Raw genomic sequence first — 17,459 nt, 5'->3', positions numbered from 1 at the left:
GGGCAGCCCGAGGGCTGCCAGCGGGACGCGGTGAGGCAGGACCCAGGAGCGCGGGCAGCGGTCCCCCAGCCCCGCGGGAGGAGCAGCCCACCTGCCAGCCCCGGGCAGCAGCAGCAGCGCTGTGCCTTACCGGGGAAGGGGCCGCGCACCCCCGGGCTCAGCACCCTCCGCCGGGGCAGCCCTTTAAAAGTTTCCGGTGAAAACACGGAAAACACGAACCGGCGATTTTTCCTGCTAATCATTAACCGCTCATTAGAATAACGCCCCTCACCACGGCGGCACCGGCTCCAGGTCTCGGCCGTCCCGGGGGGTCGACGCCGGGTCCCCCCCCCGGCAGCGCCGGCCGCCCCCGCGGAGCCGTGCGGGGGGGCGCTGCCGGGGCGGGGGGCGCCTCCCCGTGCGCGGAGCCCCGCGGAGCCCCGGCCCTGCCCGCGGGGGGATCCGCGGGGCGCGGAACGCTCCTCGCCGGGCCCTTTGTTATGCTAATCCGGGCTGACATCACGCCGCATATCAAAGCCGAGGGGGCCGCATATAAGGCGGCTCCGCGGGCCGCCCCGCCAGAGCAGCCCCGGCCCCCGCGCAGCCCCGCCGCGCCCGCGCAGCCCGGGCGGAGGTAAGCGGCGGGCGGGGGGGTGGGTGTGTGAGCCGCTGCCCGGAGCTGTGGGAGGGGACGATGCCCCGGCCGGAGCCCTCCGAAACGCCGAAGGTGTGGGGGTGGCTGAGAGCAGGGGGTCTGCGGAGAGAGGGGAGAGCAGGCGGGAGGCTGGGAGGCTGCAAGGGGAGAGCCGGGGGGGATGCAGGGAGAGGGGAGGCTGCAGGGGAGAGGGAAGAGCCGGGGGGGATGCAGAGAGAGGGGAGGCTGCAAGGGGAGAGCCGGGGGGGATGCAGAGAGAGGGGAGGCTGCAAGGGGAGAGCCGGGGGGGATGCAGGGAGAGGGGAGGCTGCAAGGGGAGAGCCGGGGGGGATGCAGGGAGAGGGGAGGCTGCAGGGGAGAGGGAAGAGCCGGGGGGGATGCAGAGAGAGGGGAGGCTGCAAGGGGAGAGCCGGGGGGATGCAGGGAGAGGGGAGGCTGCAAGGGGAGAGCCGGGGGGATGCAGGGAGAGGGGAGGCTGCAGGGGAGAGGGAAGAGCCGGGGGGATGCAGAGAGAGAGGAGGCTGCAAGGGGAGAGCCGGGGGGATGCAGAGAGAGGGGAGGCTGCAAGGGGAGAGCCGGGGGGATGCAGGGAGAGGGGAGGCTGCAAGGGGAGAGCCGGGGGGATGCAGGGAGAGGGGAGGCTGCAAGGGGAGAGCCGGGGGGATGCAGGGAGAGGGGAGGCTGCAAGGGGAGAGCCGGGGGGATGCAGGGAGAGGGGAGGCTGCAAGGGGAGAGCCGGGGGGATGCAGGGAGAGGGGAGGCTGCAAGGGGAGAGCCGGGGGGATGCAGGGAGAGGGGAGGCTGCAAGGGGAGAGCCGGGGGGATGCAGGGAGAGGGGAGGCTGCAAGGGGAGAGCCGGGGGGATGCAGGGAGAGGGGAGGCTGCAAGGGGAGAGCCGGGGGGATGCAGGGAGAGGGGAGGCTGCAAGGGGAGAGCCGGGGGGATGCAGGGAGAGGGGAGGCTGCAAGGGGAGAGCCGGGGGATGCAGGGTGGTGGAAGATACGGTGCGTGCAGGGAGGAGAATTGGAGGCTGCATTAGCGACCTGAGGCCCGGTGGGGTGCAGAAGAGAGGGGGAACCCAAGGGCTGCAAGGGAGAAGAAGACCTGGAGGGTGTAGAGAGACCAGAGACCCATGTGCTGCAGGGGAGAGGGGAGACCCAAGAGCTGCAAGGGATACTGGACGCCCCGAGAGCTGAAGTGAGAGGGGAGGCCTGGGGGCTTAAAGGGAGGGGGAGATGCAGAAGGGTGTAGGGTATAGCCTAAGATCCGGGGTCTGCAAGGAAGAGGGAAGATTCAGGGCTGCAAGTGTAAAGGGAGATGCAGGGGGCTGCAGTGGAGAGGGGAGACCAGGAGACCGTGGGGGTAGCAGGGACACCCAGGGGTTACAGTGGTGGAGGGAGATGCAGAGGGCTGCAAAGGAGAGGGGAGACCTGAGGGCTGGAATCGGCTCCCCTCACACCCCCACCCCACCCGCCCCCCCGCCTCCATTCCTTGCCCCTGCTTCCCATCCTTACTGCAGGTCATCTGGGGATGCGCTACCCCTAAACCAGGCTCCGGTGCTCCCGGGGAGAGCTGCAGGCTGGCGGCGGGGGCAGGTGGATACCTCTCCTTCTTGGGTGGGAAAGTTGCAAAAATGTGAGATGGATACTCACATGTTTTTATGTACTTCATATTGCGCTATGCCTGGGACCGGGCTCTCAGAGGTGTCAGATAGGAGCGTTTTCTGTCTGCAAGAGTGGGGCTGGCTGCACAGAGGCTCGGGGTGAAGAGAAAAAAGCCTTGAGCTCAAAACAGCTCCGTTTTTTAGGAGTCCGCAGGCCACTTGCTGCTGGTTTGATCAGTGACCCAGAGCTCTCCAGAGCTGTAAACATCACGTCTGCCCCAAAGAGTCTCCCTCCCTCCCCTCCCCTTGCAAATTCCTCTTGCAAACGTAACCTGTGCTGGGCTAAGTGGAAAAAGGCATTATTACCTCCCCAAATAACAGGGGTGCGATTGCAGGCCAAGCTTGCAGCTCTTGGGGGGGGGGGGGGGGGGGGAGCGTTAGATCACTTCTATTCATCCCTGGGGGCTGGGAAAAAAAACAAACTGTGACTTTTTCAAGGCAAGGGGCAAAGCAGAAGATGATGTTGGCTCATCAGGGTTAGCGAGAGGGGTTTAAAACCATCTGAGGCATTTTACACCCAAGTCTTGTGTTGTTCAGCAGTTCACGGGAGGGAGATAAGGGGTCTGAAATATCTAAACAGACACTAAAAGTCACGGGCAGGATTAGGGATTGAAGGTTTCCAGTGTGCTTGTGCTGGGGTGGGAAGAAAAGAGCTTCCAAAGATGAAAAGATACAGAAATATCCTGAAACAAGAAGTATGCCTGGATGCTCGTGGGAGCACTGCCTTCAAGGGACACATCAAACCCCAACCCGTGTGGGCATTAAAGCAAAACAACCCATGGCGATGAAATCCTGCCTCCCTTGTAGTCAGCCAGAGTTTTGTCTCGGACTTCAAGGGAGCCGGGAACTCGCCCCTAGAGGTTATTAAAATCCTTTGTAATAACAGCACTTCTCTGGTAACCCTTTACACCAGGCACTGGGGTTGGGATAGCCAAAAAGCAGCCTAAATGGAAAAATACACTGCAGATGGCAGAGAAAACACTCAGAAATTTTCCTTCCCCCCTCTCCAACCCAATTGCTCCTCAAATGAGGGTATCGAGGCAGAAAGCTGCAGCTGGGTTATATCCAGAGCTGGGGGTCAGGTGGGACATGTTTTTCCCAGGGTAAGGGGTTCCCCGAAGTGATGCTGACTGCTCCAGTCGTTCCCGGTCCCATCCCAAACCACTTTGAGGGGGAGACCGGGGTGGGGGTGGGGGGGTGGGGGTGGGGAGAGACCGGGGGGGGTGTGTGGCAAGGGGGGGGGATGCGTGGTCACAGCTTGGGGATGCCAGCGTGCCATATGATGGGCTGTGAGAATCCAGAGGTGCAATGTGGTGGGCAGGTTTTCCAGTTTATTTTATTATTGGCTTTCTCGTGGGGTGGGAAACCACCGCAAAGACCACAAAGAGCAGCCTGGAGCGGTGTCTGAAGTGAATAACTGAAGGGAAACCCATTTACTGCTATTAATACCACTGCTAAAATAAGCAAGCTGTGCCCTGGAGACAAAGAGGACCCCTCTAAGAATTTAAGTCCTGCACCTGGTTTGTTTATCTGTCTGGACTGAAGAAGGGGAAAACAACAAAAGAAAAAAAAAAAAGGGGGGGGGGGGGGGGAGGGGGAAATCTTTGAGAGCTTTTTGTCTCCTCCTGGCTGCTCTCCAGAGACAGAAATGTGATTTTATGTTTACGAAGTTGCAGCCCTTTCCTTGAGCTCCAGGTGCCCGAGGACTTGGAAGAAGTGAGAGGCAGAGTTAATGAGGTGAGAAGGAAAGCAGAAGGGAAAGAGCAAAACACATTTGTTGTAACAGATCAGACCGAAACATCTGCAGGGCACGGGCACCTGCGTTAAGTTGGGAAATGCACTTTTTATAATTTGTCTTCTCTGCAGGAAAAAAAAAAGGGGGGGGGGGGGGGGATAAAAAAAAAAATCTGGAGAGAAGGAAGGGAGAGATGAATAGCTGAAGATTTGGGCTCGTCTAAAGATATTTTTTTCCCCTTCTTCCCGAGCAGTTACACAAACCTTTTGGAGAGGGGGGGTAAAAAAGTGAAGCAGCGAATGAAGTCTTGCCATGTGCAGGGTTAAATGGAAACACACAATCAGACCATAACTCAGGGTGTAATTCAAGCCATACGGTTTGTCTGTCTGTTGACTCGAAAGGTTGTATCAAGGCTTGGCGAGGGAGGAGACTGAGAGGGAATAATCCAAACTTTTTCGTGATTCATAAACCACTCCTTTGCAATTTGGATAATAGATCTCTCTCTCACAACGACTCGCTAAACTTCAGAGTTAACTGTAGCTTGTGCTCTTTCTCTCTTTCCTTTCAGGTTGTTCATCTCTGAGGACGAGCAACACCCAAACTGAAGGGAAATACATTGTGCAGAAAATTAAGAAAACTCTTTTTTTTCTTTGGAGAAGCTGATTTCCTTCAGCAAGTGGGGGACGGTGGAGAAAATGAAGCTGAGTCCGCAATTCTTCTTAGCTGGTTTTCTGTCTTTGATTCTGCAGACGGGACTTTGCTATGGGATAAAATGGATGTAAGTACCTGGCTATCTCTCTGCATTTTTAAAGTCTGTGTAGGCATTGCTGGTTTCGTACCCGTTTTTGCAACTGCTGTTTGAGGCACACTGTAAAGCCGTTTAAAGAGCAGTGAGCGCTGTATTTCTCCAGGCATTCATTGATTTCAAGTGTGTGTGCTAGGGGCTTGTGCTAACAATACGTCTCCATCTTCTCGTCAAAAAATGCATGATTTAAGCTTGCTTTTTCTTCTCATTGATACCAAAGGAAAGGCACACACTTCAACGCTCACATGAGCCACTTAATGCAGTTTCTAGCGTTAGCCCCTGCCACTCTGGGAAACTCTTCCACTGGGACCACTGGTCGTGCTGCATAGGAGCTGAGAGCAGGAGGCAGGCAGCTAAGATAATGCCACCAATCTCCAACCACAGGGGATGCTTGACAGATAACATGTTTTTTTTGTGGACCTTTTAACCTTTGGGTTTTGTGAAGGGTGTTAAAAATGGAGGGGGGGGGGGCAGGAAGTGGGGGAAGGAGGATGAAGAAATATCAAGGAACGTGGTCAAGTCTGGATCGAGTTTCCTCAGAGGTAATGTCACTGCAAACAAAGTGAAAACATCACTATCATTTCTTTGCTTAAGCAAGCAATCAATTAGTTGCTTACGGCAAAATAAACAAACCCCTTCAACACCCATCTGGTTTCATGTCCTCGATGAGTGATCTGTCATTTCTACTCTTGTTTGAAGTTGTGTGCAAAATAAATACGGGGTTGTGGGCTTAGCCTCAAATGAGCATCTTCTGTAAAAGAAAAGACACAATGAAATGCAATGCCATTCTGTTATGTAGGGTATAGTCGAGGTGAGGATCTGCAGGTTAGGAGGGGAAACTGGGACAAGAGGTTCCTGTTTTGTGCCTCCTTCTGCACAGCATCTGTGCTACATCTCATTCCCATTCCACTGTCCCAACAGTTGTCATTTGAGTCTCTCCCCATGCCGCCTTTTATAAAGAGTCTCTTAAATCTGGATATCTGCAAATTAAGATGTCTTGTTGGAGCCAGTGTTTTCACTGCTCTTACATGCAGCTGAGGGGAGAGAGGACCTTCCAGATGGCGATTTGTCCTCTCCAAAGAGAGACATCCAACACAAATGTCCTCTTGGAGATGCCATGCAGGGAGCTGGTTGAAACCACACATCCACCTTTTATATGGATAAAAAGAAGCAGGGTGAATCCTTCCACAGGGTGTTTAAATGCACGTGGCCAGGTAGGAGGAATAGTCACTTACTTTAGGGCATCTTTCATTTGCTGTCTCCGTACTCTAAGGACCACCTTGGAATTAGAGGAGAGTCAGGATCTGACTTGCTCTTCACTGTCTTGGCTTTATACCTTGTAGCAGTCACCTCTGCTAAATTAGATAGCCCAGCTATTTCTTTCTGCCAGCTTCCTTGAGTATTTAGGCTCTCAGATCTGCATACATCCAGAATCTTGCACAGGGCAGGCATCTTCTCCTGGCAGGGCATTTAGCAACATGCCCATGGGCTGGCAGAGCCTGGACTCGCTTGTAACCTTTATTTCTATGCAGCACAGAAATAAAGCTGTTTTGTGGCACCCTGATTCATCAGGCACTTATGTACAGACCCATAACTGAGCAGAGGGGCTCGCTCATGTGCTTGGCTTTAGGCTCTTGCTTAAGCAAGGTGCTAAATCCCAAGCAAAGGGCTTGGGTTCTTCCAAAGGGCAGGGTGAGATGAGCTTCAGAGGGAACCTGATAGCATGGTGACAAGCCATAGACATAAAAGAAGGCTGGAAGGCAGGGCAAGATCCCTAATAGCTTTGTTGGTAAAAGCAGCCTTTCGGCTGGTAAGTGGTTAAGCTGGGAGAGTTGCTTTTGGGGATGGGGTAGGGGGATAAGAAGCTGGAGGAAAGAAGGTGCAGTTGCTGCTCCTCCCCTTCCCAGCAGACATATCCCTTCTATCGAAAAGCAATTGGGAAGATGAAAGCTGGGATTAAAATGGCATTTGAAGCATGAGCTGCATCCAGATGCGCTGCTGGGGCTCCCCTCACACCTGTTTAAAACCTGGTGGAGACCTGCACTCCCTGTCCCGGGGCACTTCACCACTGGGATGCTGCCAGCTGGGATTTCATAAAATTATGGGTTTTTTTCATTTTCATTTGCTGTTTCTCCTCCCTTTCCCAGCACTGTTTTTCTATGGAAAAATGGGCCAGTTTTCCCCCCTTCCGCATCACCTCTCTTCCCTGCTGCAGCAGTGCTGCGCTGCCATCCTTGGGGCTAGGGGAGCATCCTTGGAAGTCTCGTAGGTAAATTCTTGGTGGACAGAGACTGATGCTACCAAATACCGAGTAAATACCTCAGAGCTGCAATCCCAGCCCTGGACTCACATGCTGGGTGCAGTACAACCAAACCCTGCCCCTTCCCACTTGTGCTTATAGGTGGAGGGGCAGAGGAGGAGAAAAGACAGGATGAAGAGGGAGGAAAGTGCTATGAGATGTTTTCAGTCATGGGCTTGTCTCAGCAGCCTGCCTGCTGTGTCGTTGTTGGCATGGTGCCAGAGACAAACTTCAAAGAGGATTTGGGAAGGGAGGGGGAAGATAAGGAGGTGGCTTTTGCCAGCCTGGGGAAGAGGGAGTGACTGATATGAAAGGCGATAGGAAATTCAATTTTGATTCAGTGTGTGATGTAATTGTGGGGGGAGGGGGAAAAGAAAAACACACTTTCCAGCCGCTTAGGACTTCCCTGTAACACAAATATCCCTTGTAAATTAGCAAAAGTGGGGAGAACGTAAAAGGGAGCTATTTGTTTTATTTTATTTGGCTTATTTTTACGAGTTCTGTGGTCCAGATCCCCAGCTGCTATAAATCAGCACAGTGCCCTTCCCTGCCATGGAGGCGCGCACCGCTGAGCAATCAGCACAGTGCATGGATGGTCAGCATCTCGTAAACCAGCTCTTGCTGCTGGAGAAGCTTCATATTTTGGCCTCTTCTATCCAAGTTCCAGGGAGCTGCTCAGGTGAAAAGTCAGGGTACAACCAGATCTTTGCAGGATCAGAGCTGTCATGGAAAGGCAACCTTTCCATTCAATGCACATGAGATCCTGAGTCTTATTTTTGCATGCAGGTTTTTGGGAAACACTTTCCCATCCTCTTTTGGAGTTTTTTGCATCGCTTTGTGGTCCTCAGTGCTTGTTTTTCATCACAGAGGCTGGGGAGGTGAGGCAGCTGTCAGTTTCAGTGGGAGATGCCTTAGGGCCAGTGCATGCAGGAACTCTATTGCCTTATCTATCTCTTGCACATCCTTTAGCTTTCCGAGGAGGGCTTGGGTTTGGCCAAGCAGGTTGCTGAAGCAACTTGTTTCTGTAGAGCCGAATAACAGATGAACACTAGAGGGAGTTGTGGCCAGATGTGCGTGCTGCAGAGGTCTGCAGATGTTGGGATGTCCAGGCAGAGTGGCTTTTGAGGCACTTCTGCCTCCCTGGGGGTTGGCATCTCCTCTGCCCACAGGCCAAGACACAGATTGGGCTGTCCTTCTGTATTGGGGCTGGAGCGCACCCGCAGTGGGTTTGCAGAGGACACGAGCTGGGGGCAGTGTGACCTGCTGGGGGGCAGGGGGCTCTGCAGGGGGTCTGGGCAGGCCGGGCCGAGGGGCCGAGGCCAGTTGTATGAGGCCCAACAGGGCTGAGTGCCGGGCCCTGCCCGTGGGTCACACCAGCCCCCCACAGCGCTGCGGGCTGGGGGCAGGGGGCTGGGAACTGCCCGGCGGGGAAGGGCCTGGGGGGGCTGGTCGGCAGCCGGCTGGGCATGAGCCCCCCGTGTGCCCAGGTGGCCACGGCGGCCAGCAGCGCCCTGGCCGGTGTCAGCAGCAGCGTGGCCAGCAGGGCCAGGCAGTGCCCGTCCCCCTGTGCCGGGCCCTGGTGCGGCCGCCCCTCGAGCCCTGGGCTCAGCGTTGGGCCCCTCACCCCCAGACAGACCCGGAGGGGCTGGAGCGTGTCCAGAGCCGGGCAGGGGCTGGGGAAGGGGCTGGGGCACAGCTCGGGGGGGGGGCGGGGGGAGCTGGGGGGGCTCAGCCTGGGGAAAAGGGGGCTCGGGGGGCCCTTCTGGCTCCCTACAGCTGCCTGGCAGGGGGTTGTAGTGAGGTGGGGGTCAGTCTCTTCTCCCAAGGAACCAGTGACAGGATGAGAGGAAACAGGCTCAAGTTGCACCAGGGGAGGTTTAAATTCGATATTGGGAAGAATGTCTTCCCTGAAAGGGTTGTGAAGCACTGGAACAGGCTGCCAGGGATGTTGTGGAGTCACTATCACTGGAGGTGTTTAAAAGATGTGGAAATGTGGCATTTTAGGACATGGTTTAGTGGTGGACTTGGCAGTGCTGGGTTAACTGTTTGACTTGATCTCAGAGGTCTTTTCCAACTTAAACGATTCTATGATTCTGTTGTCACCTTCAATGCAAGAGTGTTTGTAAAGAAGCCAAATGCAGCAAGTGGGCTTTTTTGCATGGCTTGCAGGAGCAACCCATGACAGCGAGTGGTGATATTAGGAATCCCATCATTTTTAGGTGGATCTTGGTCACTTTGGGGAGTCCCTGCCTATGCCTGTTGTGGTAGCCTGGACATGCCCCATGCCCTCTGGAGCCATCGCTAGCTGAGTGCCTTTCCCAGCTAGGATAGGAGGTCATCCTTGCTGCACAGTTCCCCTGGTTAAATCACAACCCTTCAGGAGCGAAAGGGTGCATAGCCATGCGTTTTGATGAACCCAGGGATGTCCCCCAGCTCACCATCCTGGAGCAGCACCACAGCCTTCCTGCAGCCAACAGAAAATGGAAGAAAATGGAAAGATTTTGTGTTTCCCAGCAGCGCCTGCTTCTCTGCTTTAACCGGGGCGGGGGGAGCTAGGACACTGGGGCACGGACGCCTGCGAGGAGACCGTCTGCCTGGCAAGGGGGCTGCTAGATGAGCTGCTGTGAAAGGACTGCAGGATGGGGACGGCAGGAGGGGAGCAGGCTGGGGTGAGGAAGGAGGGGGGACAACAGCTTTGAAGTTTGCTCTTCGCTCCGTAGGCAGCTTGGGAAAACTTGACAAAGCTCCATGGCCTTCCTCGGTGCTCAGTGAGCCAACTTGCCGCTGGCATCGACTTCAGTCGAGCTTGGGCTGGAAGTCAATGGCCTTGTGCCCACTACTGCCAGCGCTGGATTTGGCACCGTATCTGAAAGCAGCTCTTATTTTAGGCTTTTACTTCAGGGTTGGTCCCTCCTCCCCCCGCCTCCTCTCTATTTCGTTTTGGGGTTGTGGCGTTTTTGGTTTGGGTTTTGTTTTGGTTTGGTTTTTGGGGTTTTTTTTTTGCTATATAAATCCCGCTTCTCTGTTTGAAAAGGCTTTGCAGAACCAGTGGAAGCATTTACCAGGGGATGTGGTAGCTTTCCCAGAGCTTGTGGTCCCCAGACCAGGACTAATGCAGGGCATGGTGGCAGGGACATGGGCTGCCTCTGACTACCAGGAGCTTAGAGAAGGTTATTGTAACAGTCCTGCAAGCCTTTTCCAGTTGAAAACCTGAGAAAATGAGGCTCCTACAGATTAAAAACCTTCAGTGAGATCAAATGCAAAAAAACACCCTGTCTATGCCTCTCTTTATTGAAGTTTATCACACATTTTGACCTCCACAGCCATGCAAGTTTGTCTAGATCTTTTTGTTTCACTCAAATCCCTGCAAGATTAAAGGGTTTAAGAACAGGCATAAAAAAGAGTGTCTTCGCAGAAAGTAACGTGGGAAATTTGGAGCAGAAGTTCATGGTTTCACCAGTAGTCCCTCTGTGAGACCTTCCTCTGTCACATCACACAAGGGAGCATGGGGAGATGCCCTCCAGCGAGAGCCCATATCAGAAAAAGATGAGATCCTTCCACCTTTTAAGGGTGTTTTAAAGGGCACCAGTGCTTCACTGCTCGATTCAAGCAGTTTTTCTCCCTTTGGCTTGACCAGGAGCAGTGTCTTACTCACAGCCATCCTTGTAAGCCAAATAATGTATGGCTTTCACTGATACCTGCTCGGACCTGAAGGTACTTCTCCCAAGCTGCTGCTCCTCCTATGAATAGTCTTCTCATGGAGCCCAGATCTGCAGGATCATACCTCTCAAAGGCCCATACCTCTCAAAGGACCCAACACTGCAGAGCATTCATGTTTTCAAATGAATTTATTAACTGCCTGAGATAATTAAAAGAGTAAACGAAAGTCATAATCCATCCATGCATCACATTTCCTCTCTAATTACGTTTATGGTTTGCTGTCAGTATCCATAACTTCAATCAAAAGTGCTGATATGCTATATATAAAGCAGGAGATGTTTGGTTTGGAGCCTGTTTATTTAAAGGGATGGGTCAAATATGTATATTTAAAAAAAACCCAAAACAACCGCCCCTCAGTTGTCCTCAGCTTTCTGGAGAATGAAGGATGGGGCAGGAGAGTCAAGGGAGGGGAGCATGACGTTAGCAGGAGGAAACAGTGAAAAGCAGCATTTATAGGGTGTTAGCAGGTAAAATCCCCATGTGCTTCTTCTCAGATGAAGGGTATGAGTCCCAGGAAAGATGCTTATCAGAGACTTTTTTTTCCCAATTTAAGAACTAAAAGCTGTTCTTCTAACTACGCCCTCGAGGGCTGCTTTATTCTGGCTGGCTGTGCCCCTTTGGCTCTGGTTTCCCTCCCAGTGCTGGTGGTCAGTGGAGACTGGGTGGAGGTAGGATAGCGACCTGCCACTGAACCCTGCCATGGACAATGCTCTTCTGGGGGAAGGTGATCTCCTTTCCTCTGCCCCACAAATGGACTTTGTTCCCCAACAATGTCCTTTGGAGGTGGTGGGCATCCCTCTCTGGTACTGCCAGAATTTGGGGAGCAGGGAGGGTTGGTGCCTTTCCACAGGGAGGGTTTAAAGCGACAAGGGGTGGAGAAGGCATTTCTGAATGCAGGGTAGACTAAGCAAACCTGGGCTGTCAGGGCATGGGCTAGATGACCTAATAGGCCTCTCACATTCCTGATCTGTGATTTATAAATGCACTTTTTGGTCTCGGCAAGTGACTCCAGTAACTGTGAGTTTTCTTTTCCATCTCCATTACCCTTTACTTTTTCCTCCCGGTGCTTGGAGATGTTTCCAATTATAGGTTCTCACAAGCAAAGGCATGAAGTTCAGGCCTGGGAGATGTTCAGAAAACACCTTCCTGAGTCTCGCATTTTTATTCTTGGTGGGTTCCCTGGAGCTCGGCTCAGTTGGTGGGAAACAGCCATTGCTGTCATTTACTGCGTTCTCCCCAACGGGGCTGCGATCTTTCCTCTCTTGAGCATCTGGCAGATATTTCTCCCTGTTCCATGAAGCAAATTTCTTTTTTGTTGCATTGTAAATCTGCTTCTCTAATGGTGATCATTTCAGGCCATCTGTAATAACATGATCTTGTTGTATCACATCCCCTTTTTTCACAATGGGGATGAATTTCAGTCTGAATTCAACTCTCATCCCAACTTGTAGGTGCTTATTTCTGCTGTTCCTGACTTGTCTGTAATGGTGAGATGCAGGTGCCTCAGTGGAGGCTTCCAGGTCCTTTAAAGATCCTGAAGACCTCTATACAGGATTAGAAAATGTGGTACAGGACCTAGGAAGTCTCTGCATCCTTCTGGAGGGCCAGGTGAAACATCCCAAGACCTCTGAAGTGTCCTTTGGCACCTCTGATTAGAAAATTGAGGTGGTGCCCCATAGTACAGCAACTCTCAGAGACCTGGAATGTTCCTTATTTGCCCAAAGTCCAGGCCGTGAAGCTCTCTTATTTTGTGTGCCTCACGCTGCCTGCTTATTTTGCTGCTGGGACATACTGTGCCGGAGTATTTATCATTTCTGCTCTATTAGTGACGAGCTGCATTGGCCTTTTGCCTGATTTGCATTTCAGCCCATTCCTGAGAGTTGCTGATAGGCTTTCTGGGATAAGTTTTCACAGGTTTCTGGTGCCAAGTACTAGGGGTTGGACACATCTCACCCAGCTCTGTGTCTATGCAGTCCAGATGTCTGCATCTGAGCTTGGTGCCTGAGTTCCCTCTATAGACAGTGCAGAAAATGAGCACTTCTAGGGTGTGATGTTTTCCTACTGTAGATCTCAAAAGTACATCAGGCTAATTACTCCCTAGACATGGCTTTTTCTTTCCATGGGCTGAAGAAGGCCCCTGAAGGACTACCATAAGACCCACACTGTAGAGGTTTGCAGTCAGGTGACATTCACACTGTCCAGGCTCATGCCTCTACTTTCAAGGACATGATGTATCTGAGATACCTTAGCACCAACAGTATCACCCACAGGTTTTGTCTCCACCAGCTCAGGTCCAGCACTGGTTCCCATCTGAGGCAGGATGAGCTGCCTTCTGGAGCTGCCCCTCTCAAGACAAGGAGCAGTGCATGAGCAACAGCATGCAAGGGACTGAGATGAACTACAGGGCAGAATTCTGATATTTAAATACTCCACTTTTTCCTTTCTCTTGAAATTCACTGGCCAAAACTTCTATTCGCGGTATATTTAATGGACCTCTTTAAATATATGTATGATGTATATATTTACATGACTAGCAGAGTGGTGGTTTCCCTTCCAAGTTTACCACTGATTATCTAGTGCCAGAAATGCCAAACTCTAACCACCTGGGAATTTGTCAGTGCAGACCTACTCAGCCCCAGCAAGGATCGTAGCTCTTCCCTGCTGGAAGAGCAGTTGGGGTTAGCAGTTATGCACAGCCCAGAGAGAACTCCAACATACACAGCAGCTGGTTCAAGCCAACCTTGAGGGAGCTGGTGGAACATAGATGTGTTTTCCTGAAAACCAGAGATCAGAGCTAAGACCTCTGATCTTGGTTAGGGCTCAATTTTAGCTCCATTTCCATCTCATTTAACTTCTGAAGGATATGGATGTTACAGTAATAAAGTGAAATGCACCCCGAAATGTGTCTGCTAATAAGCCAAACTAACCAAGATGGCTTAGGATGAAACTGAAAGGCAACACATTTAACAAGGAGAGAAGGAAATATGTGTTAAGGCAGTTGTGTTGCCAGGATCAGATGCCAGTTACTGATGCAGCCAGCTAGAAAGTTGTTTTATGGGAATGAATAACATTTATGACTACCCTAAGCAGGTCATAAAGATACAGAGAGAGTTACACACCAGGCTTCTGCTGATCGCTGTGGGTGCTTAGGGAAGAAAAGCACAGCCCTGTATGATGCATGGCAGCGTTTTTTGCCTTTTTACCTGGAAACATCGGCAATTGCATGCTAGAAGAACCAGTGGGGTCTTTGGGGTGTTGTTGGTTTCTCCCGTGGTAACATAGGTGCTGGTGCTGGTGGATCGCCTCTCAGTTTTGGTCATGGTACTCTCCCTGAATGTACTGTCATCGTGCTTCTGCACTACATTTTTTGAGATTAGAGAAATGGACTTATCTACGTGCAACAGTGATGGAATTGGTGGAGGCCCTTGGCCTTAACTGTAAGGGAAAGCATCTGTCTTGCAAACTTGGTGGCTTTTCCCTAGGCTATGCAGGGGATTTTCTCCATAATTAATTACATGACATTTAGCATAATCCTTAGAGAGTGTGTGAGACAGATGCTGAATGCAAAACACTGATAACACCAACTTCACTTCCCCCCCCCCCGAATACCACAGTCTTGGAAGATCCAGCTTTCTGTTATCGTGGAACTGATGGGTCATTTTTTACTCTGTTGGGAGGTCCATCCTTTTCATTCTTCAGAAAAAAATCTTTCCATAAGGATTTACACATTCAGTCAACTTGGCATATGCCCCAGGAGCTTTGTGCTCCCCTAGACGATGGAGAGAAATGCACGCTTTTGGAGGGTGTTTCTTCCCACCTACTTTAAACACCTACTTCAGATGAGATAAATCACTCTTCATAGTTGCCCATCCTTCTCACCAGCTAAAACTAAGCACCTATTTACAGGTAGATAAAGTTAAGTCAGATGAACACAGGCCAAAGCATTCACTGGGTTGGAGGTAGTGGAGAATTTAATAGTGACCTGAAGATTAACTTTTTTGCAGGTTTTAATGCCTTTTTGCATGTGCTTGTCTCCTCAGAGCTCTGTCCAAGACTCCTTCAGCTTTGGCCCTGAATCAAACCCAGCACTGCAAGCAGCTTGAAGGCTTGGTGGTTTCCCAGGTGCAGCTGTGCCGCAGCAACCTGGAGCTAATGCAGACCATCATCCAGGCGGCACGGGAAGTGATAAAGACCTGCCGTAAAACTTTCTCAGACATGCGGTGGAACTGCTCTTCCATTGAGCTGGCTCCTAACTACCTGCTGGACTTAGAGAGAGGTAAACTGCACTGCTGGCTTGGCCGGGGACATGAGTGAGTAGAGTCAGCCAGTGTGTGTATGCGTGCTGGGGTTGGGAAGGGTCTTGCTACCAGGGGCGACATGGAGAGTTTGCATAGCCTAGTTGTCCTATTTTCTAAGACCATGTTCATTGTTACGGTGCCACTCATGCCCAGGAGCTCTCAAGGCCAAGACCTAGTCTCCCTCAGCTCTTACAAAGCATGCCACCAGCCTGGTCTGCTCATCTCATGGTTAGGAGGACTCATGCTGCATTTGCTGACAGCCATGGAGCTGTTGTTCAGGGCATGCAGGCTTGTCAAGCAGCACACGTTACACGTGAGGCTGCAGTCAGCTTTCATGGGCCAGAGCATCCTTGCATGCTCTTGCTGCAGGTCTTTGGCCTTCCACCACCTCCCCCAGCTCCATGCATGCCTGCTCCATGACCTGCCAGCAAGCTACATTCAGCACAGGGGGAAAGGGCAGTAGGAGAGTCCGTGGCAGGGGCTTCTTCATGTGCTCCAAGAGCAGATTATACCACAGTGCACAAGCTGCATAAGTCCATGTGCCTTCTTACCCTGCTGGGATGTTGCCTCATGCTGAAGAGCTCAACTAGAAGGTGTGCCTCCAGCTGGTGATGCCATAGGAGGTCTCAGCTGCAGTGAGTTGGTGTGTTTGCTGCTCTGTTGGGCACAGATTGTGTAGGTCTCTTTTGGAGGAACATTTGGCTGTCCCAGGAGGCTGAGCTGGAGTTCTTGTTTCTTCCAGGCACAAGGGAGTCAGCATTTGTGTATGCCCTTTCTGCTGCTGCCATCAGCCATACCATTGCCAGAGCCTGCACCACCGGGGACCTCCCTGGCTGTTCCTGTGGTCCCATCCCAGGTGAGACACCTGGACCTGGGTATCGATGGGGAGGATGTGCAGACAACCTCAACTATGGTCTTATCATGGGGTCCAAATTTTCAGATGCTCCCATGAAGATGAAAAAATCAGGATCACAAGCCAATAAACTGATGCATCTGCACAACAGTGAAGTAGGGAGACAGGTAACAAAACCACGAGAGTTATTGTAATTGTACAATCATCTGTAGTGGTCGGTTGCTCTGTAAGGTTCAGTGCCTCTATCAGCTAGCGAAAGGCCAGATTGCTCTGAACTCCTTTGGCCTGCTGAAGACTGTGGCTTTGTAACTCACTCTGGGAATCAGGAGGTCCTGAATGCTATTATCAGCCCTGTATAACCGTGGGTGGGAAGTTCATTGCCACCCTTTCCACAGCCAAGGATGGCTCTGGCTTGCTTACCCCAGGAGGTGTGGTAGGGATGGTTCCCGTTGTGCTCTGCCAAGGGCGTTGCACAGGCGAATTGCTGTGTAAGCGTGGAGGATCATCATCTGCCAGATGCATCCAGCAGCAGCTGCCTCCCAGCCATTGCTGCAGCCAGGAGGGCTGATTTTTCCTTTTCAAACTGCTTCGCTAGTGATTATTCCCATATCTGGCAGAAGCCGCTTTTAACAGCTTGCATCCAGTGGAGGGATAATGCTTACCATGTGCAGTGCTTGGTGTGCACCGAGGTGCAAATCCCTATCGCAGCCCTCCATGCAGCTGGAGAAGTGGGTGGAGGACTGTAAAGCTGACCCCTGCACCCATCTCTGGGGCTGCAGCAGCTCTCTAGGCTGGTCCTACTACACAGCTTGGTCCTTCCAGGCTGCCTGTGCTTGGGCACTGGAGCAGAAAAAACATGGAGCACGTTGGGCTCATTTGCAGCTTACTGTGTAGCTACAGGCTGAACTCCCCTTTGCAGAGCACAACCATGCCGAACTTGCCTCCCCTGGGTTTTTTTCTCTACCATTCCCACTCTATCTGGATTTCTTTTATTTTCATAATGTCTTGAGGTTTTTTTTTCATTGCAATGGGCCTATTTTGGTTTGGGACATTGCATTGCCATGGCTGGTGCATTCAGCCCTGCCTGGCAGCATCCTACCATGTCCCACAGAAATGAGACTAGTGCAGAATCAAAGTAAAAGGCTCCTTTAGCCCCATGGCCAGCAGAAAGGCAGGGTGAGGGCACCCTGAATTCATCAGAGCCTTGACATCTCTGTTACCCAAAGCCCCAAGCTGCTGGAGGCAGAAATGGATGTTAAATACTTATTTAGGGATTGCTTTGATTTTCAGCTCTTTAGGTATTTAGAGGGTGGAAATGCAGCCCTATATTGTTATCTGACCAAAATTCAAAATACTCTTCTGTCTGCTGGCTGCAGAGGTGCCTTGGTAAAAGTAGCCCTGGGCTGATAGTGATCACCGAGGTGCTCTGGGATCTCATTCCCTTTGCACAGT

The 17,459-nt window shown here is 52.0% G+C and overlaps 1 protein-coding gene across 1 annotated transcript in view; it reads left to right on the top strand.

The window, feature by feature from the left end:
• The first annotated feature begins 545 nt into the window (after positions 1-545).
• WNT11 (Wnt family member 11) overlaps positions 546-17,459 on the top strand; it is a 28,531-nt gene continuing 11,617 nt past the window's right edge. The window contains exons 1-4 of the mRNA XM_056328799.1: positions 546-613; positions 4,601-4,810; positions 14,897-15,132; positions 15,897-16,174. Of these exons, the coding sequence (XP_056184774.1) occupies positions 4,728-4,810; positions 14,897-15,132; positions 15,897-16,174 (597 nt within the window). The 5' untranslated portion in view covers positions 546-613; positions 4,601-4,727. The remainder of the gene's footprint in view (positions 614-4,600; positions 4,811-14,896; positions 15,133-15,896; positions 16,175-17,459) is intronic.

Source organism: Falco biarmicus, chromosome 2 (genome assembly GCF_023638135.1).
Source record: "Falco biarmicus isolate bFalBia1 chromosome 2, bFalBia1.pri, whole genome shotgun sequence".
Taxonomy (NCBI): domain Eukaryota; kingdom Metazoa; phylum Chordata; class Aves; order Falconiformes; family Falconidae; genus Falco; species Falco biarmicus.
Note: the sequence above shows the minus strand (reverse complement) of the source record. Positions and strands in the feature narration are given on the sequence as shown.